The 19,658-nt window shown below is 44.7% G+C and overlaps 1 protein-coding gene across 10 annotated transcripts in view; it reads left to right on the forward strand.

The window, feature by feature from the left end:
• NLRP1 (NLR family pyrin domain containing 1) overlaps positions 1-7,096 on the forward strand; it is a 29,373-nt gene extending 22,277 nt beyond the window's left edge. For 5 of the 10 annotated variants that reach the window (XM_031467872.2, XM_010998545.3, XM_031467873.2 and 2 more), the window contains 5 exons: positions 1,074-1,336; positions 1,854-1,979; positions 3,000-3,141; positions 5,599-5,643; positions 6,079-7,096. In XM_031467872.2, the coding sequence (XP_031323732.2) occupies positions 1,074-1,336; positions 1,854-1,979; positions 3,000-3,141; positions 5,599-5,643; positions 6,079-6,416 (914 nt within the window). In that variant the 3' untranslated portion in view covers positions 6,417-7,096. Of the gene's footprint in view, positions 1-1,073; positions 1,337-1,853; positions 1,980-2,807; positions 2,971-2,999; positions 3,142-5,598; positions 5,644-6,078 lie in introns of those variants that run through there. The other 5 variants (XM_031467874.2, XM_064495111.1, XM_064495112.1 and 2 more) reach the window with 5 other exon arrangements.
• The last annotated feature ends 12,562 nt before the right edge of the window (positions 7,097-19,658 follow it).

A 19,658-nucleotide genomic window follows, 5' to 3' on the forward strand; every position in this document is an offset into this window, starting at 1 on the left:
TCCCATGGTGGGTTTTCTCCCACTATTACCTGAAAACTGGGTTTGCCTCTTGGTGGGTGTGGAGCCAAAAGACACAACCCAGCCGAAGACAGGGAGAAGAAAGAATTTATTACTTGCAACAGGTAAGGAGAACACGGGATCTTTCTCAAAGCAGTGTCTCCCCAAACAGCAAAACTGGGGAAGCTTTAAGCTAAGGGTTCATGCATATTCATGAAGGAGCTTTAGTTGATTGAATTCCCAAGGGTCAGGAAAGGTCACCACCATCATCCCTTTGGTTTCAGCGCCTGCTGCCTGCGGGGTTTAAATTCTGCAGAACAGCTCAAGAAAGCGCTTCAGGCTAGTCTTCACCATTGAAACAGAACTGAGAGTTTGTACAACTCATTTGTTACCTTTGCTATTGTTACTTCCCTGGCTTGATAACAGTTCTTTTGCTCCCTTGAGATCATTATTACTGAGACTTGTTCAAAGACAAGCTTTGTGGCCAGATCACAAAATGGCTTAAGCCAAAAATGGCTTCTCTTTTATGTCAAGAAAGCCATGCCTCGTTCTCTTTCTCCAGGGACCCCCCCCCCCCATCTGCTTACACTCCCTCTCCCCAGCTACCCATCCCAGGAATGCACTTGCCCTAGATGGCTAGGAACCACACATGCTTCGAAATTGTTGCTTCTCTGGAACAACAGTTCATTGAGCACTTTTGTTTAATAAAGGGCTGTGAGGCTGTGGGCCCCAGACCCTGACACAGAAACACTCCTACAGTAAGCAGGTGGGGTCAGGGGTCCCTGGAGAAAGAGAACCACACCAGCATGGGTAAACGTGGGGTCAGTAACTTTCCTGGCTCCAGGACCAGAGGCTGGGCTCCTGTGTGGGTTTGGCTGCAGGCGTTCCTGCAATGTTCCCACCCTAGAGACAGGATTGCCCGCAGCCACAAAAGGCCCCAGCCCCAGACATGCTGCCTTCCCTGGCTGGGTCCCCCAGGAAGGCCACTGAGCCTGCACCTGGGACCTCCCTCCCCTAGCCGAGCCTCACTCCTTGAGGGCACTAAGTCCTTGCCTCTCAAATCCACTGTTCGGCAGGGAACTGCGTGGACATCCCTCTGTTCCATGTGGCCCACTTCAAAGCGGAGGGGATGCTCCTGGAGAAGCCAGCCAGGGTGGCACCCTGCTACACAGTCCTGGAAAACCCCAGCTTCTCCCCCATGGGAGTTCTGCTGAGAGTGGTCCATGCCGCCCTGCGCTTCATTCCCATCACCTCCACCGTGCTGCTGTACCATCACCTCCATCCTGAAGAAGTCACCTTCCACCTCTACCTGATCCCCAGCGACTGCTCCATTCAGAAGGTGATGCTAAGAGCCAGAAAGGCTGGGCTGACAGGAAACATGAAATGCAACCAGAGGGTCCCTGAGATGGGTCAACTGGGAATGAGGATGGGCCTTTTATAAGTGGGGACCTCGAAGTGGGTGAATAATCCTGCCCCTGCTCAGCCATGGGCGGGTCTGGATCCCTAAGGTCTCCTCCAGCTGGCTTTGCTGGTCCATCACTCACCTCTGGACAAGCCTCTTTCCAGGAGTTAAAAGGATGGGAGGTCTCCATGCTTAGAACTGTCTCCTTTCCACCGTTTCCCCGTCCTCTCCAACAGTGCCCCAATTCCCACCCAGAATTAGCAGAGGCCAAGCGTGGGGCGCTCTGTGTAGCAGTGCAAGGGGGTTGAGGGGCCAGCAGGGGTGGTGTAGCCCCCCACCCCCACCCCCCGACACACAGAAGCACAATCTCATTTTGTTCAGACCAGATTCCAAGGGAGGTATCTCTGAGCCAGGCACGCCTCCTCCTTTGATGGTTGTTCGGTACTTTCCTCAGGCCATAGATGATGAAGAACAGAAGTTCCAGTTCGTGCGGATACACAAGCCGCCCCCGCTGACCCCGCTCTACATGGGCTCCCGCTACATTGTGTCTGGTTCAGAGAGGATGGAAATAATGCCTGAGGTGAGCGGCCCAGATGTTCCGCCCTCCCCGGGGCCCGAGGTCATGCTTGCGGATGGATAGCTGCGGGCAGCTCTCAGATCTTTCCCAGGGGCGGGTTAAACTGGGGTTGGGCACAGACTGGGAGTGGGATTCAGGGTGGGCAGAATGCTTCAAAGATTGGGAGAAAAAGGAAGCTGGGGGGAGGGTCACATTCAGGATGAGGACAACAGTGGGATTTGACTTGGGGGCGCTGAGAAGAGTTGGGCTATAGGGTGTCCAGCCCTCCAATCAAAAGCACCATGAAAGGGAGGGTATAGCTCAGTGGCAGAGTGCGTGCCTAGCGTGCATGAGGTTCTGGGTTCAAGCCACATTGCCTCCATCAAAAATTAATTAATTAACTAACTAACTAACTAACCTAATCCCCCCCCCCAAAATTAAATTAAAAAAAAAAACCCACAATGAACTTACATGGAGCTGAACACACGGGGTTTAGGACTCATGGCGGTGGGAGACCACACACCACAGGAAACCACGGGGCCTCTCAGCACAAAGGTGTCAGGAAGAACCTATTATAGCATCTACCCTGCCTTGGTTGGGTAATTTGGGGGAAGGTCTAAGGAAATGGAGATTTGCTCTAGATTGGGTGCTGTCGGAAGGCAGGGGCAATTCTATGACTGGGAACCTCAGCACGTCTTTAGTCAGAGCAGACCCGACAAGGATAAAGCCGCAACTGCTTAAATAGCAGGGACTCGTTCAGCAGGGAGGGAGGAGATGGAGGAAGAGGATCTGGTTTGGGATGTGTGAACACTCCATTCAAGGATGAATCCTGACTCATTCATGGGGCATCAGCCTGTGCTTATCCTTCTGATTCAGGGTTTGTGGGAAATGAGGAAAAGAGCGGTGTCTGAAGGTTGAAGTTGATTTCAGTCCAGGAAATCATCGGAGTGGGGCTGAGCAGGGCCAAGGAGGTGTCGGCTGGGGAAAGACTTCACCTGCAGGACGGATGGTGGCTTCTCCCACGGTGATTCTTTCTCTCTGCAGGAGCTGGAGCTCTGCTATCGGAGCCCCAGAGAAGCCCAGCTGTTCTCTGAGTTCTATGTTGGCCATTTGAGGTCGGGGATCAGGCTACAGATGAGAAACAAGAAAGATGGGACCGTGGTATGGGAAACCTTGGTGAAACCAGGTAAAGTCAAGACAAGGGGCACAGAGGTGGGAAAGAGAAAGTCGATTAAAGTGCGGATGTGTGTGTTGCCAGGGTGGGTAGGGGTTGGGGGGAGGCAGCAGTTTGTATTATCACAATTTGCCGATGAGAAGAAACAGTCCAGTGGGGAGTTAGGTAGCTTTTTCTGGTTACACAACAGAAAAGAATTTGAAGTCAAGTTAACCTGACTCTAAGTCCCGTGTTCTCTCTCTGGCCCCATGATGTCTCCACACTGCCCTTGAATTAATAGATTTTGACACCCACAAGGTTTTTGGCAGTTTCTCACGATAGCTTGGATATTCAATGAAACAGTAAGAACTAGATGGTTATATGGTTGTGTAGATAAGTCAGTTTTTGCAATGTGAGTTACTCTAACCTGGATCGTTCAGATTATTTTCAAGGTAGACAAGAAGGAATCAGATAATGAACTTTCATGGAAGGGAGAAACTTTACAGTCTCTTAGTCCAACACCAACACCCCCCAAAGACGAGAACCTCCTGAGCAGCCCTTCCTGGGACAGCCAGCCCTTGTCAGCTATTAAAATATGATCACATTGCCTGAGCTGCTGTGACAGATGTCACACTGTGGTAGAAAGAGAATGGACTTATTTTTTTAATTGAAATTATAGTCAATTTACAATGTCATGTTAATTTCTATACAGCATTTCTAATGATTCAGCTATAAATGTATGTATATTTATATACACACACATATTCCTTTTCATACTCTTTTTCATTATAGGCTATTCCAAGGTATTGAATATAGTTCCCTGTGCCATACAGTAGGACCTTGTTGTTTATTTTATATGTGGTAGTTAGTATCTGCAAATCCCAAACTCCTAATTGATTCCTTCCCCTCAACCCTTTCCTCTCTGATAACCATAAGTTTGTTTTCTATGCCTGTAAGTCTGTCTCTGTTTTATAAACAAGTTTATTTGTGTCATTTTTTTTTTTTAGATTCCACATATAAGTGATAGCATACAGTATTTTCCTTTCTCTTTTTGGCTCACTTCGCTTAGAATGACGATCTCCAGGTCCATCCATGTTGCTGCAAATGGCATTATTTTATTCTTTTTTCTGACTGAGTAGTATTCCATTGTGTGTGTGTATATATCCCATTTTCCTTATCCAGTCATCTGTTGATGGACATTCAGGTTGCTTCCATGTCTTGGCTATTGTAAATTACTCAGTCTTGGCTTGGGTACAGTGAAAGGTGGAGAATTCACTGGCCCCACTCTGGCTTTTCCTTGACTGGGTGAGCTTGGGAAAATTACTTAACTCATTTGAGTCTCAGTTTCCTCATATGTAAAACGAGGCTCACAATGCCTAACTTGTAGGATTGTTGGAAAGATTAAACAAAATAATGTCTGTTCATGTCTCACACAGTGGTCCCTAATAAGTAGTAGCAATATTATTCTTTTTCCTCATATTAAGCCAATTTCTTCTTCATCTCCATCTTAATTCTGTCCCTCGGAGCTGACAGAAGAATCTGTTTCCTCCAGGGGAAAGCCCTTCAGTTACTTAAGGACTGTGATCAAGGCCTCCCTTAGGTCTGCTCTTAGGCAAGTTAAACATCTCCACTTCCTCCCATCATTCCTCTTATATTTTGGTTTTTAAATTCTTTGCCATCCGGGTCACCTTCCCCAGTAGATGCTCCCATTTGCAGCTGAGTCAGGATGGACCCCAAGGCTGTCCGTCAGCATGGAGGATGTGGAACACCCTCCTCCCTCCATCCAAGTGAACCCCATGCTCCCAGAACCACAGTTGGAGCCCCCCTCTCCCTGTTCCCACTACCACACGCTGTCAGGTCACACTGACCTTGAGTCTGCTCAGATTCCCGGGTCTTGTCCACACGAGCTGCTGTGGACAGCCCCTTCCTCTCCTTCTGCAAGTAATTGATTAAGCCCCTTCATTCATTGCTGCTATTTATTTTCCTGTTGAAATTCACCCATCAATCCCAGGTGCTAAGGTTTTCTTGGTCTTGATTTTGAAATCAAAATCCAGAGCAGATTTGATCTGTGGGAATCCAGAAGACCACACAAGGGCATGGAGATAGATTTCTGCCCAGAAGAAGGACATCTCAAATAGTTTAAGCTGTCTAAACCCTGGTTAGTTCTCCACCAGGGTTCCCTTCAGGTCAAGACTGGATTAAACCATTTCTGGGATGTTGAGAGAGAAATTGCTGTAGCTCATTTGGGTGTCTTTTCTCTCTCTGTCTCTCTCTCTGATTATTGCCTCTGGGCCCCCGCTTCCCCATATTCACCTAGATAATCTCTGAAGGCCCTCCCAGCTTTTACTCCAGATTCTATCAGACTTCGTCTGTATCTTGTTCTCAGAATCAAACAATCTCAGAAATAAATGGGTAGGAGTTTCAAGGATTATCACGTGTATGAATAACCATCCCTGTTACAGATGCTTCTTCATCTCTGTTTTCCTCCAGGAGATCTCAGGTGTTCAGCCACTCTGGTCCATCCAGGCCCAAAAGGTCAGTGAGAGCTGTTAGAGGCCACAGGAGCCTGTGGCAGCCAGTCTGGGCTGTACTGTCTGGTCCTGAAGGGGAGGGAAGAGAGAAAAGGAAGGGGCTCTGTCATTGCCAACCTCACAAGGGATCAGGCCGTGGAGAGCGTTGTGTGCCCCAGGGCGGTCCCTCCCCATGCCCCTTCCTCTTCCCATGGGGGCCCTGGCACCTCCCACTGGACCACCTCAGATGCTTCCATCAAGAACCCCACCCCCACCCCTAGCTCAAGCAGAATGCTAGGCTGGGTGCTGATGTGAGGGAGGGCAGAGGTGCCTTCCTGGTGCCTCAGACACCTTTACCTGGGAGAAGGAAGCCAGAGATGCAGGCGAGGTGAGTGGAGAGAAACAGGTGGGGGATCGGAGGTAGAGGCTGTGGTAGGAGCCCTTCTTCGTTCGTTTCCAGCCTCCCCATCACCCCCAGATGCCCTGGGCTTGCTTCACTTTGTGGACCAGTATCGGGAGCAGCTGGTGGCTCGAGTGACATCCGTGGACCCCATCCTAGACAAGCTGCACGGGCAGGTGCTGAGTGAGGAGCAGTACGAAGGGGTCCGGGCTGAGGCCACCAAGCCGGGCCAGATGCGGAAGCTATTCAGCTTCAGCCGGTCCTGGGACTGGGCCTGCAAAGATCGCCTCTATCAAGCCCTGAAGGAGACCCATCCTCACCTAATTTTGGAGCTCTGGGAGATGTGGGGCACTGGAGGAGACCAGAGGGGGTTCCTGAAAAGCTCGGCAGTTGTCTGAACACCTGTCATGAGTCCTGGGTCTGCCTCCTCACAATTTGTGTCTGTTTCTTCATCTATAAACAAGTTGCCATCTGAGTTGCTTTCTTGCCCTAAAGCTATGGAACTTCAATGATGCCTTTGCTGGGCATTATATGTCCATGCCCACAGGCACCCAGACTGCCTCCCTTGGCTTCCACGGGCCAGCTGTCCAGCTGGGAGGACAGCATCTCAGGGAATGTCAGTGCCTGCCCCTTTCCCGGGTTCTACAGTGCCAATAGGCATCTTTTGAAACTTTGCAGGCTTGGTGTCAGCTTTCCCCAAGGGATGAAGCTTGTATCATCTGCTTTCCATCTTCTAAAATTTTTGTTGACATTTGTGAATGAAAAATGTTGCCTACCATATCAGGAAACAAAGGATGTTGCAGCCATCAAGCCACAGCTGCCACCAACAGTGAGCCCTGGATGTCTCCTGCCAAGCCCTCAGCCACTGCAGCCACCCCTATCCCCAGAGGGGACTCAGGATGGGAAAGAACATGATACTGGCTCTGGCTAGCTAAGATGCACATCAAAGGAGTGATTTCAATGAGCCCAGACTCTTGCATCTTCCTATACATAGAAAAGTGCTAAATTTCTAAATTTGAGATGTCCCCAGACTTGAAGTCCTCAGACTGCTGAATAAAACATCATTCTCAACTTTTAAGTTGCATGATTTTTTTCAGTTGATACATCTCTCATTTGTTGTATTTTTTTTTTTTTGATTCTCTCATGGCCTCCTTCTCCACCATCTCCTGGCTCTAGGAACCCACCTCAACTTCAGAAACAATGAAGCACAATTTGGACTAATAGAAAAACCAAGCTCAACGTGGACAAGTGAAAAACAAATCTGTTTTCGCCCCTATTCACAAGCCCCTATTCACAATGGGTGTGGGGAAGGGGAAAGCTGAGTCTGTATTAGGAGCAGGTAGGCACCCAGTCTCTCCCACTTACATGAACCCACAGAGCCAGAGCACTGCTGCTCCCTTCCTCCCTTCCTAAATGTTTGATCTCTGCAGAGGCTGAATCAGACAGACAGTTCAGAATATCAGCCGCAACTGGGAAAGCAGAGTGAGGTATTGTGTTGTAAAGAATAATAGGATTTAATTGATGGTCAGCATCCTTCCAGTGAGACACCTACACACTGATACCCTCCCCATTAGGTCCTCAGGGTGCTGGCAGACAGGAGTATAAAGCCAGCCATTCTACTCCTAGGTGCTGTCCCTAGAGAAATAAAAGCACAAGTCCATATAAAGATTTGTACGCAAATGTTCACAGAAGCTTTATGTGTAATAGCCCCAAACCAGAAACAACCCAAATACCCATTAATAGATAAATGGATAAACAAATTGTAGTACATCCATGTGATGGAATACTATACAACAACGAAAAGGACAAACTACTAATACACCGGACAAGGTAGGTGACTCTCCAAATAATGACAGTACGTAAAAGAAGCCAGACAAAAGAGAGTACGTACTGTGTGGTTCCATTTCTATAAATTTCTATAAAATGCAAATGAATCTAAGAAAGCAGATTAATGGTTGCCTGAGGGTGGGGTGGGAGTAGAGGGCACAAGGATGGACAGGAAGGAGGGATTCCCAAGGGACACAAGACACTTTAGAAGGATGATAGGTATGTTTGTTACTGTGATTGTGGTGATGGTTTCACAGTGGGTATACACCCCGCAAAACATCAGATTTACACATTAAATATTGTATAGGGTTTATTGTGTCAGTTTTGCTTTAGTAGAGCTCTAAAATGCTGCCACATCCAGATGGCCATCCCATCTTTGAATATTTCAAGTGATGAGAAGTTGGCTGCCTCCGAGGCAGGTCCTCCCACCTCTGGGCAGCTCTGATTTTGAATGTTCTGCTGCTGGTGGAGCCCTGTCCTCTTTCTGTGGGAGTGATGGTTTTGAATCACATGCACAATGACACCTTTGTGCCAGCTCAACAAAGCCCTGTGCATCACAAAGAGTTAACACAGAATGTGGTGACTAACATGTTCTCAGCAGTCAGACTCAGAATTTCCCGGGAGCCAGGTGTTGGTGTCCAAGGAACAGAAGAACCTCAAGCATCCTCCAGTTGGGATGCCCATCCTGCCAAAGCCAGGGGCTCAGGTCGCCCCCATGGTGACTTCTCCATTTCCAACTGACTCCTGCCTAGTTTCTCATGAAACCATGTTCTCCCTTAATTCCAGTCGCCCACTCTTCCCATTATTATGGCTACCTAACAAAGCATCCTAAACCTCAGGGCTTCAACAATGACAAAATTTAATTTGCTCAAGACATTTAACATTGTGAAGGGCTTGTCTCTGTTCCACTCAGCATCATTTGGAGGGGCTCAAAATCTGAGTGCTGGAATCACCTGAAGGACTGCTCAATTGAATGTCTAGTGGTTGATGCTGGCTGTTGGTTGAGACCTTAGCTGTGGCTTTGTCACAAGGAGCTAGATTCCTAGAGTGAGTGGAGAGAGAGAAAGGGAGAATCAGAAGCTGTATCCTTTTATGATCTAGTTTTGGAGGTCACATAGCATAGTTTCATTTCTACCGTATTCTGATAGTTAGAGCAATCATATCCCTTGAACCCATATTCAAGGGGAAGGAACTAAACCCCACCTCTCAGTAGGGTTGTGATATTTTAAGAGGAGCACATAGAATGGGAGATAGATAGATAGATAGATAGATAGATAGATAGATAGATAGATAGATAGATAGATAGATAATTTTAGTACAGCCATCTTTGGAAAATACAATGTGTCACATCCTTCAAGTTTCTCCTGTATCAAACATCCTTTACCCTAGGAGTCCTCTGGCCAGTAATCAGGTGTGCCATCATTTCAACCTAGGGGAGAGGGCCTGACCCTCATCTGACTCTCTCCCCAACTTCCTCGGTTCTCAAAAGACACAAACAATCCTTCAGAATCTCAGATCATGGACACTGGAAATATTACTGATTCTTTGGATTTGCAGGTAGGTCAGCAAAAGGTAATCGAGCCCACAGTGGTGAAGCTGAGACCCACCCCCCGAAAGCCTCTGTGAGCCAGGAAATCAGTCCATGACTGAGCACAGAGCAGGTTCTGAATGGAGCGGTCACTGGGCATCAGGTAGAGGTGGAAGGTGGCTTTCTCAGGACCAAGGTGATGGTAGAGCAACATGGTGGGTGTGCAGGGAATGAAGAAGCCCAGGGCAGCATGGATTGTTCTCAACAGTGGTGGAAGATTGGGGGTTCTCCAGGAGCACTGTGTTCAGATGGATCCACCCTAGATGAATTTCCTTTCTCTTTCAAGTGGGCTACTTAGAACAAGTGTAACCTTCTTGGGAAGGACTCCATATCCTCTGGTGTAGCTCCTCTCTGAAGTACCCAGATTGTGGTATCTCAGGCAGATTTCCTGAGTTTCTCGGATGCTAGAAACCATCACCAAGTGGAAGAAATTAACTATCTGATGATCATGAGCATGTAGCCCCCAGACCTTCTGGCGCCTAAGGATTAAGCACCATTAACCAATCAGAGAATTATGCACAGCTGGTCACAGACACTGGGATGCCCCTCCCTCAGCGGCCTTTAAAAATGCTCAGCTGAAACCCTTCAGGGAATTCAGGGTTTGGGGAGCATAAGCCATGCATTCTCCTTGCTTGGCCCAGCAATAAATCTCTCTCTGCCCCAAACCCCAACATTTCAGTTGGTTTGGCCTCACTGTGCATCGGGCACATGAACTTGTGTTCAGTAACAATTTTGGTGAAGCCAGCCTAGGAGTCTGTGCTGGTGGCTGGTCAACCCCTGCTGGAAACAGCTTTTTCACTGGGTCCCCACCGGCTGCCAGAGCTCATCTCACTACAGGGAAATGAGACTCTCCCTGACAGGCACCTGCTGCCCTGGCACGAGGCTTTGGAGCTGAGAAACGTCCTGAGCTGCGGTCCACATTCAGTGTTGCTTGAGGGTGAGTTGCTCCAGCTTTCACCAGCTGGAAATTCTCTCCACTCCATCTGGGTTCATTGTGAGCCACTCTGGGTCCATTCTCTTTCAAAATCTGGGCCAATCAGTTTGGAGGCCTCTATCTACGAGTAGAAGTGGAATATTTCAGACTGCACCTCCTCTGATTGTGTGTCTGTGCAACCATGGCTTATTTATTGTTTGTGTTTTCGTGTTTGTCATTTTTAGGGTGAGCCACTCTGGCTTGCATAGGACGGGGAAATTCTACCCACTCCACCTGGGCTCATCCCCTTCCAGGAAGTGAGTCATTTTGGGCTCCCTGGGATCCACTCTGGGTCCATTTTCCCTCAGGAGCCAGGCCTCTCTGGAATGGAATGGGAGTGGAATTTGGGGGCTACACCTTGTCTGATCTTTGGTTTGTGGGACCATGTTTGTTGTTTGTACGTGTGCGTGTCAGTACTTGCGTTGGCTTGTTGAGACATCTTTGGCGAGTGATGGGGCACAAGCGTGAGGACATCAGAGCACTCTTCCCTGCTGTGCTGGCGTGGCCTGTGGCAGGGCATTGGTCAGAATTTCCCCTTTCTAGCCTTGGTCTTTCATTCGGCTTCCTTATCTCTGATGGGGCACTTGTTGGGGTTCTCCCCGTTTGAACTGAGGGGACATTGGTTGGGCATCACCCTTTTGAGCAAGGGAACTGTGACCCTTCAAGATTGTCTTTCACATTGCATTTGTTTGCTTGATATTTGACAACACCAGCTGTGAATAGCTATTATGGATATTCAGAGCTCTGTTACATCTTCCAGTTCCCAGAGGGTATATTTTGCAAAACTGGGAGATCTTCAGCTATGCGCCCATAAATGAAAGAAAATAATATGTGTATATTTTTTGTAACACTGTGTGGGCTCAGCATTCCCTGAGATCTGGAGAACAGTGGCCCCTAATGGCTCTGCTATTATATCAAAGCAGGCCTTCTGCAGTCTTTGGCTTTATCCTGAGTTCGTGTGTGTCTGAATGTTTCGGTACCTGAGTCCAAATCCTGTTCTCTCTTCCTAGTTTTGCTGAAAGTGAGGCATATGAATGTGACTGAATGATATATATATATATATACTATTTTCTATTACTGTTATTTCTTTAAACCAAAGTGGATGTTTGGGAACTGAAAAAAAATCCCGGAAACCCGAAGATGGTTGGGTTTTGTAAAAGCAATTAGAGCAGGAATTTGCATTTCTTTTTCTGTGCCTTTGAGATGTAAATGACCTACCTAGGCTCTCAAGGGAAAAAAAAAAAGTTTTTTGTTTTTTTTAACTCAAGCAGAAAAATTGAGATTCCTGGTTCTGTCTTAAAATTAACTTGTCTATGAGCTCTATTTAATTGAACTTTGAGCTCTATTTAATTGACTTAAAAGTTATTGCTTACAAATTAAATACTTCTAAGTATAACAGAAGCTAAACAGGACAAGTTTCAGGTTCATGTGATGTAGAAAATGTTCAATATTGAATTGATACCTGATATTAAAGCCAGCTTAAGATTGTTGGTGTAATCAGTACAGACAAGTCTTTTATTGTATCTAAGTTCACTGAAGGTCAGTAAGTTCATTTTCTGTTGCAGTTTGTCAGCAGAAAGAAAAAAATTAATTAACTTGATATGATAAGATTATTGTAAGTAAATTAAATACAAATGAGATGGGAGCTTTGGGGTGAACTCTTTGGAAATAATTACATTTTAGGAATGTCTACTAAAGGATGATCTCTCTAAATATTTGGTAACTTGAAAGTTTATAGTTGTGCTGAATTGCGTTAAATGATGAAAGTTTGTTAAATGGCTAGGTCATTCTCAAACAATATAAGACACTAAAACATTGTTTCCTAAACACTGGCTTCCCTTTACAGAGAAACTAAAGGTGTTTAGGACTATTGTTAAGTATGTTTGGTGCCACACTGAGATTTTCTGTGAAAAGCACATGGTTTTGGAGATTATTGTTTGTGTTTGTCAGTCTACAGAATGCTGATGTAAAAGACAGTCCATAGTTGCTTACTTCTTGGTTTTCACTAGAAATTAAGATTTTTAGGAGCTGAGGATCCTAATTTAAATATGTAATTGAAGTAACTAAAAATAATAAAGGAAACATTTCAGTATAGAGTAGTTAAGTAGGATATGGTTTTTTTTGTTTTTTTTATTGAAGTATATAGTCAGTTACAATGTGTCAATTTCTTACCTGCAGGGTATCCCAGTCATGCATATATAAATACATATATTTGTTTTCATATTCCTCCTCATTAAATGTTATTACAAGATACTGAATATAGTTCCCTGTCTTATACAGAAGAAACGTTTATATCTATTTTTATATACAGTGGTTAACATTTGCAAATCTCAAACTTCCAGATTTATCCCTTCCCACCCCCTTTCCCCTAGTAACCATAAGATTGTTTACTATGTCTGTGAGTCTGTTTCTGTTTTGTAGATGAGTTCATTGGTGTCCTCTTTTTTCTTTTCTTTCTTTCTTTTTTTTTTTTTTTTTTTTAGATTCCACATATGAGTGATATGTGATGTTTTTTCTTTCTCTTTCTGGCTTACTTCACTTAGAATGACAATCTTCAAGTCCATCCATGTTGCTGCAAATGACATTATTTTATTCTTCTTTATGGCTGAGTAGTATTCCATTGTGTAAATATACCACAACTTCTTTATCCAGTCATCTGTCAATGGACATTTAGGTTGCTTCTATGTCTTGGTTATTGTATATAGTGCTGCTATGAACATTGAGGTGTGTGTATCTTTTCAAAGTAGAGTTCTCTTAAGATATATGCCCAGGAGTGGGATTGCTGGATCATATGGTAAGTCTATTTTAAGTCTTTTGAGGAATCTCCATATTGTTTTCCATAGTGGCTGCACCAAACTACATTCCCACCAACAGTGTAGGAGGGTTCCCTTTTCTCCACATCCTCTCCAGCATTTATCATTTGTGGACTTTTGAATAATGGCCATTCTGACTGATGATACCTCATTGTAGTTTTGATTTGCATTTCTCTGATAAGTAGAAATATTGAGCATTTTTTCATGTGCTTATTGCCCATTTGTATGTCTTCATTGGAGAATTGCTTGTTTAGGTCTTCTGCCCATTTTTGGATTGGGTTGTTTGTTTTTTGCTATTAAGTTGTATGAGCTGTTTATATATTCTGGAAATTAAACCCTTGTCAGTCACATCATTTGCACATATTTTTTTCTCATTCCATAGCTTGTCATTTTGTTTTGTTTATGGTTTCCTTTGCTGTGCAAAAGCTTATACATTTAATTAGGTTTTATTTGTTTATTTTTGCTTTTATTTCTATTGCCTGGGTAGACTACCCTAGGAGAACTTTGCTAAGATTTACGTCAGAGAATGTTTTGCATATGTTTTCTCCAAAGAGGTTTATAGTGTCTTGTCTTATGTTTAAGTCTTTAAGCTGTTTTGAGTTTATTTTTGTATATTGTGTGAAGGAATGTTCTAACTTCATTGATTTACATGCGGCTGTCCAGTTTTCCCAACACCACTTGCTGAAGAGACTGTCTTTACTCCATTGTATATTGTTGCCTCCTTTGTCAAAGATTAATTGACTATAGGTCTGTGGATTTATTCTGGGCTGTCTGTTCTGTTCCATTGATCCATGTGTCTGTTTTTGTACCAATACCATGCTCTTTTGATTACTGCAGCTCTGCAGTATTGTCTGAAGTTTGGGAAGGTTATTCCTCCAGCTTCGTTCTTTTTCTTCAGCATTGCTTTGGCAATTCTGAGTCTTTAGTGATTCCATATAAATTTTAGGATTATTCTACTTCTGTGAAAAATGTCCTGGGTAATTTGATAGGGATCACATTAAATCTATAGATTGCATTGGACAGTATGGCCATTTTGGATATATGTTTTGAGTTTAAAAAAAGAGGAAAATGAGAAATGAATTGCATTTTATTAAGGAAAAAGAGGGTGATTTAGTCCTAGAACTGGTTGTGTCTAGATAGGAAAAAAACAAGGGACAAACTAATATGGATACAGAAAGTTGTGGAAAGTTTGTAGAAAGGGAGCCCTAAAAACAAAAAGGAGTTTTGTGCATTGTTGGGCTGAGATTAAACTTGATTAGGTAAATGGATTTTGTTGTTAAAATTAGGCTAGAGCAGGACTAGATCTGGTTCCTCTCTGTTAAGAGAACAAGTTTATTTAGAATGCTTCTGATTACAGATTGTGTGAAACTTTTTGATATTTTTTAAAAGCTTCCTTTCAAATTCTAATTAAAGTTCTTTTGCTCTTAGCTAACTTTGGGCCACTTCAGAGGGCCCCTGAGACTTCTCAGAGAAAAATATCAAACTAACTAGGATTGGTTGGTGTGTTGAATTACATGGGAAGTATAGTCAAATGAGTGATAAGCCTCCTCTGATTACACAGTGTGGATAAATGTTGTTAATATAAACATTCTAGAAATTATATGAAATCCAGGTGTGTCCTGGTATAATGCTATCAGTCATGACTCTGGTTGTTATCTCGGGATGTTGTAGGTCACAGCAACTTGATAAGCCTCTTTGTCAAAAACATTATAATCAGATCTTTTACCTTGCCTTTTGTGGTCTTTTGTCATTCGTGGACAGTTAAGCTGATGCTTTTCAGAACTGCTTCACCTTCAAGAAGATTCATAGAAAGGACTTTTTGACAAGCACAGGTTTCTTTTAAATCATACTGCTTGGCTAGGTAAGGTATTTAAGAAGTCTACTGAAAAACTGATTTTATGAATCTGTTGGTAAGGGGGACTGATTGCATGGGGTTGAGTGAATATGGTTATAATTTTTGGATTGTCTGAAGTGTTGCTGGCTTTTAATCTGTTTTCTAATTGAACTGTTTACCAAATGTTGACTCCCTAGCAATATTGCCCTCAATGTTTAGGGTAGAAAGAGAACTGTCTAATGGAGTTGGCACAGAGTATAACTGCTCACGATGTATAACAGTGCTGTAAGTCTATTGCTAAAAGCACATGTGCAATGCTTGTGTAACAATGGGGTATAAGTGATAAAATGTACAGTCTGTAAAGGGTTTCTCTGAGCCTGTTTACTTTATCTGTTATTTTTTCCCCCAATGTGGATAACTAGGCAAATATAAAGGAGGCCTAGGACCAAGGAACGTGATCTGAACCTGGGCAGGAGCCACCACCCAGCACTGAGGGACAGATATTTTGATCACCAGTGGTTTCTATTGGAAGAGTCATAATCAAAAGGGGAGATGAGAGAAAAACCTGCAGCTACTGAGGGATGGGGAAGTCATTCTGGCTTATGCATGGTTTGACTTAAACTTTACTGACCAAAGCAGCCTGTTTTGTGGCCTCTTAGACATGCATTGTACATTTGCTTTGGCCTTGAGGAGGGAAGTGCATTTGATAGTCAAAATGGAGCAGCTGTGGTTCAGACATCCAAGGTAAAACTAGGTGCGCATTGTGGACACGATTTCAGACACATGCCTGTATTGCTGAGAACTCGAATTTTCTGAGCTGATCTCAATGCCTTTCCTAAGAGAATCACTCCACAAGGGGAGAAGGGCTGGCTAGGGCCCCGTAAAGGCTGCAGGCAATGCTTGTCTCAATGATGAGATAACAGCCCTTAAGCTTTAAACCATGTACATACTCCTGTCCAGGCACTAATCGGTCCTCTGGAACCTGTGGTCGCCTGTGCCATGGTAGGCTCTGTGGTTGTGGGGACTCACTGAGTGCTGCTGGCAGGTTAGTTGCAGGCAGATGAGGAACCTGGAGGGGGAAAGCAGGAGAGGAGGTGGAGTGGCTAGGTAGGAACATGACCCTAGGGAGAGAACTTGAGGGGAGGAGACTGGCAGTAGTATGGACACTGAGTATTAGTCAGGAGTCCTGGCTCTGTCTCTGGTTTCCTAGCAACTGCTATTGAGCAGGTGGTTGCTAGGCAATCTGGGGCCATCCAGACACTCGGGTAAAGTCCTTAGACTGCGTGGGCACTGACAGAACATTGCAGGGTATTGTTAATCCTCCAAGTGGCCACCGGATCCATTGCTTAGATTTTCTCAACTATTAATTGATTTTGGTGCACAAAACGTAATATAACAATGGTACACGAAGTCGGGGAAAATGAGAAAGAAATTGCCCCATGATCTCACCATCCAAACAATGCAAAAATGATCATCTTTACTCTTCCCATTCCAGCCTTCCTCTGCAGGAACACACTTTCATCTTGTTGTCATCCTAGCACCTGTGGTTTTAAATCTTCCTTTTTTGACTTTGAATTAGGTCGTCACAAGCATCCCCAAGCTACTTTAGAGTTTTCAGAATAACCTCTCTGAGGGTTGTGTATGAGCCCATGCAGTGAATGCACCATCATGTAATTAACTATTCTCCTCTTGTTCTGACACTGAGTTTGCTCCAATTTTTTGCCATGATAAACTGTACACATCTTTTTGCAGAGAGCTTTTCTTTATCCTTTAGATCATTGTCTTGAAATCAATACTGAGGGGTGAGATGATTGTATCAACGGACATGAATATTCTCATGACTTTCTATGCCTTGCTAAATTGCTTCCCTCAGAGGTGGTACCGGCTTCTCAGCACTGACAATGTGAAAAGGAGCTCACCTCCCCTCACCCACTGTAGTACTATTAATTCCTTCTCTTGTTAATGCGGAACTGACACTCTCAAGAGAAAGGATTGACCTAAGGCCACACATAGTATTACTGGTTTCCTCATTTGAATATTGGAGAAAATACTGGTGTTTGACTCATGGCGTTAAGAATTAATTCAGGGACCATCTCTGCAAAAATGTTGAGCACAGCTCCTAGCACATGCAGGGCTGTTGGTTGCTATTATTGTTATTATTATTATTACTATTATTATTGAATTCCTCCCAGGGGATATCACCAACATGGTGAGTTGACACTTGTTCAGAGCTGGCCTTTGGCCTGGTGGACTCAGATCCCTAATTCATGTTCATTCAGATAGGGTATCCTTCTTTCACAGACAGATCCTCCTGAATAGATCAAGGAGATCTCCATCTCAGCCCAGGAGCAGAGATCCTCCTGGAAGAGGCTGGTTCTCTCACCTCTGAGAAGGATGTGTGGTCTGGATGGGTCCCAGAAGCAGTGCTAAAGGCAGCCTTTGCCTGTTCAAGACCTTTAGTAGATTCTGGCTCTGGGCCTTAGATTCATGAGATTTTTTCCTGGAATACTCTGGCACCAAGTGGAGAGTGATATTGCAGCTTGGGACCTCCAGATATCTGCCTTTTCAGGGCTTACTGAGGACGCTGAGCTCCCTGGCCTGGGGAAGACTTAGTTCTGTCACTGCTGGGCACAGGCAGAGTGTGCCAAGGTGCCTTGTGCTGAGTTGGCCAAGTTCCCTCTGAGAGGTAGAGCCCCCAGAGATGCCGTGGCCTGGGACCAGGGTTGTTTTGCACGACGTTCATTTCTGTACAGATGGATCAGGTGGAAACTAACAAAGTGTCCTCAGGACACTGTGTCTTTGTTGTTGAGCCTCCCAGCTTCTCAATGTGCCATGGGTCCCCACAGTAGCCAGATAACCCCTAGCACCTGCACTGTTCACTTTCCCCCAGCCCTTCCCCAGCACACCCTTGCACGGCCCTGACCCAGGACTCCCTCCTGCTCCTGAGCTGCCTCCACTGCCTACTCCACAGCCTCCCAGCCCCATGGGTGGGTTGATGTGGCTTTTGCCACATCTCAGCCTCACACACAGCTCTTCCACACCACCCTCCACACCCATGCTTTCATGCTCTCCTGGTCTGCAACTTAAAAATTCTTTGTCCATTTGTCTTGAGGCCAGATGGAGAAACTGAGGAGCCAAATACTGACTTAAGTACAGAGGTGGCCTCAGAATTTCTGTGAAGGGGCTTCAAAGCAATCAATCTGGTTGGAATTAAGTAGCAGGAATTTGAAATGGTTTACATCACATAACACTTCAGATAAAACTAAGAAAAACACCCATTGCCCATATCAAAGAATGGGAGACTGGTGGGGATTATGGGGGAGTTAAACTTCCCCCTCCATTTCCCCTTGAAGTCGCCATTATCTTCAGGGAAGCCAGAACATTTTTTAGTAATAATAGTTCATATTTGTAAAGAGCTGCACAGTTTAAGGCTATTTTCATATGCATTGTCTTAGCATTTCCCAATTTCAGGCATTTCTAAAATTGGCTTGTTGATTTTTTTTTTTTTTGCCTTATGTGTGTATGGTTTAATTGCTTAATCTCTGTTCTTTAACTTTCACTCACTTAAAAAGTTTTAGACTTGGTCCAGGCAGTAATATCTAGGAAATTTTGAATTCTGTGTGCTAGTTTTATTTTTTTCTAAAATACAGCAAAATAAATCAGAGCCATTCTTTTAAAATACTAATCCTGTGCCACCTAAAATCATCTCATTTACCCCCAGGGATATGCAGCACCATTATTATGGAAACACTGCTTATTTAATTTGATTGTTGTTACAATCCTATTTTTTCTAAAACACAGCAAAATAAATCAGAGACATTTTTTTTAATGCCCACCATCACCACATTCCACAGAGGAACACCAACCAGCCTCGGAACCTCAGGTGCAACAGAGATTCCAGGAGATGGTGGTACCCAGCAGTCTGTGGCGGTACCAACAGAAACCAGAGAAGGGCGTCTAGGATGCCAAGAGGAATCTGAGTAGAGGCGGTCAGGGCACCGGTTCTGGTCAGGCATCTTTTTAAAGTACTTGTTCCTGATGATCTAATCATAGGTGAGATGCCTGAAAGGTTAGGACCCTGCTTTTGTGGGTGAGGAGCAGGACAAGAAAACCCAGGATGTACACATACAGATACAGATACAGATGCAGGTGTGAGAAGAAAGGAAAAGTAAGAGGGGAAGAAAAGCACCAACACGTTAACTGAGCTACCTCTGGGCCTTGGGATGGTGGGAGCCTTTATTTTGTTCCTCTTTTTGCTTATAGTGCTTTATAACTTTTATGTTTTTTACAAAGATTATGTATTAGTTTTTTCATGCATTAAATTTTAAAATGAAAAAAAAAAGAGACCCCACAGTATTTCTTTTAAAAATAGAAATAACCACCCCCGGGAAGCTGTGAGGAGCCGAGATCCTGGTCTGCTGAATTTTAGCTGCTTTCGCTCCCAAAGAGCGCTTTTTGAATCCCTGGGTCCCAGCTAGCAGCTCGCATTCCCTCCTTTCTGCTCTTCGCATCAGGTTGCCATGGAAACAAAAGAAGTTGCGCAGAGACTCCAGAGGCGCGGGCCCTGGAGCATCCCGGAGCTGGAATCTGGACCGCCAACCTCTG

This window comes from Camelus dromedarius, chromosome 16 (genome assembly GCF_036321535.1).
Source record: "Camelus dromedarius isolate mCamDro1 chromosome 16, mCamDro1.pat, whole genome shotgun sequence".
Lineage (NCBI taxonomy): Eukaryota > Metazoa > Chordata > Mammalia > Artiodactyla > Camelidae > Camelus > Camelus dromedarius.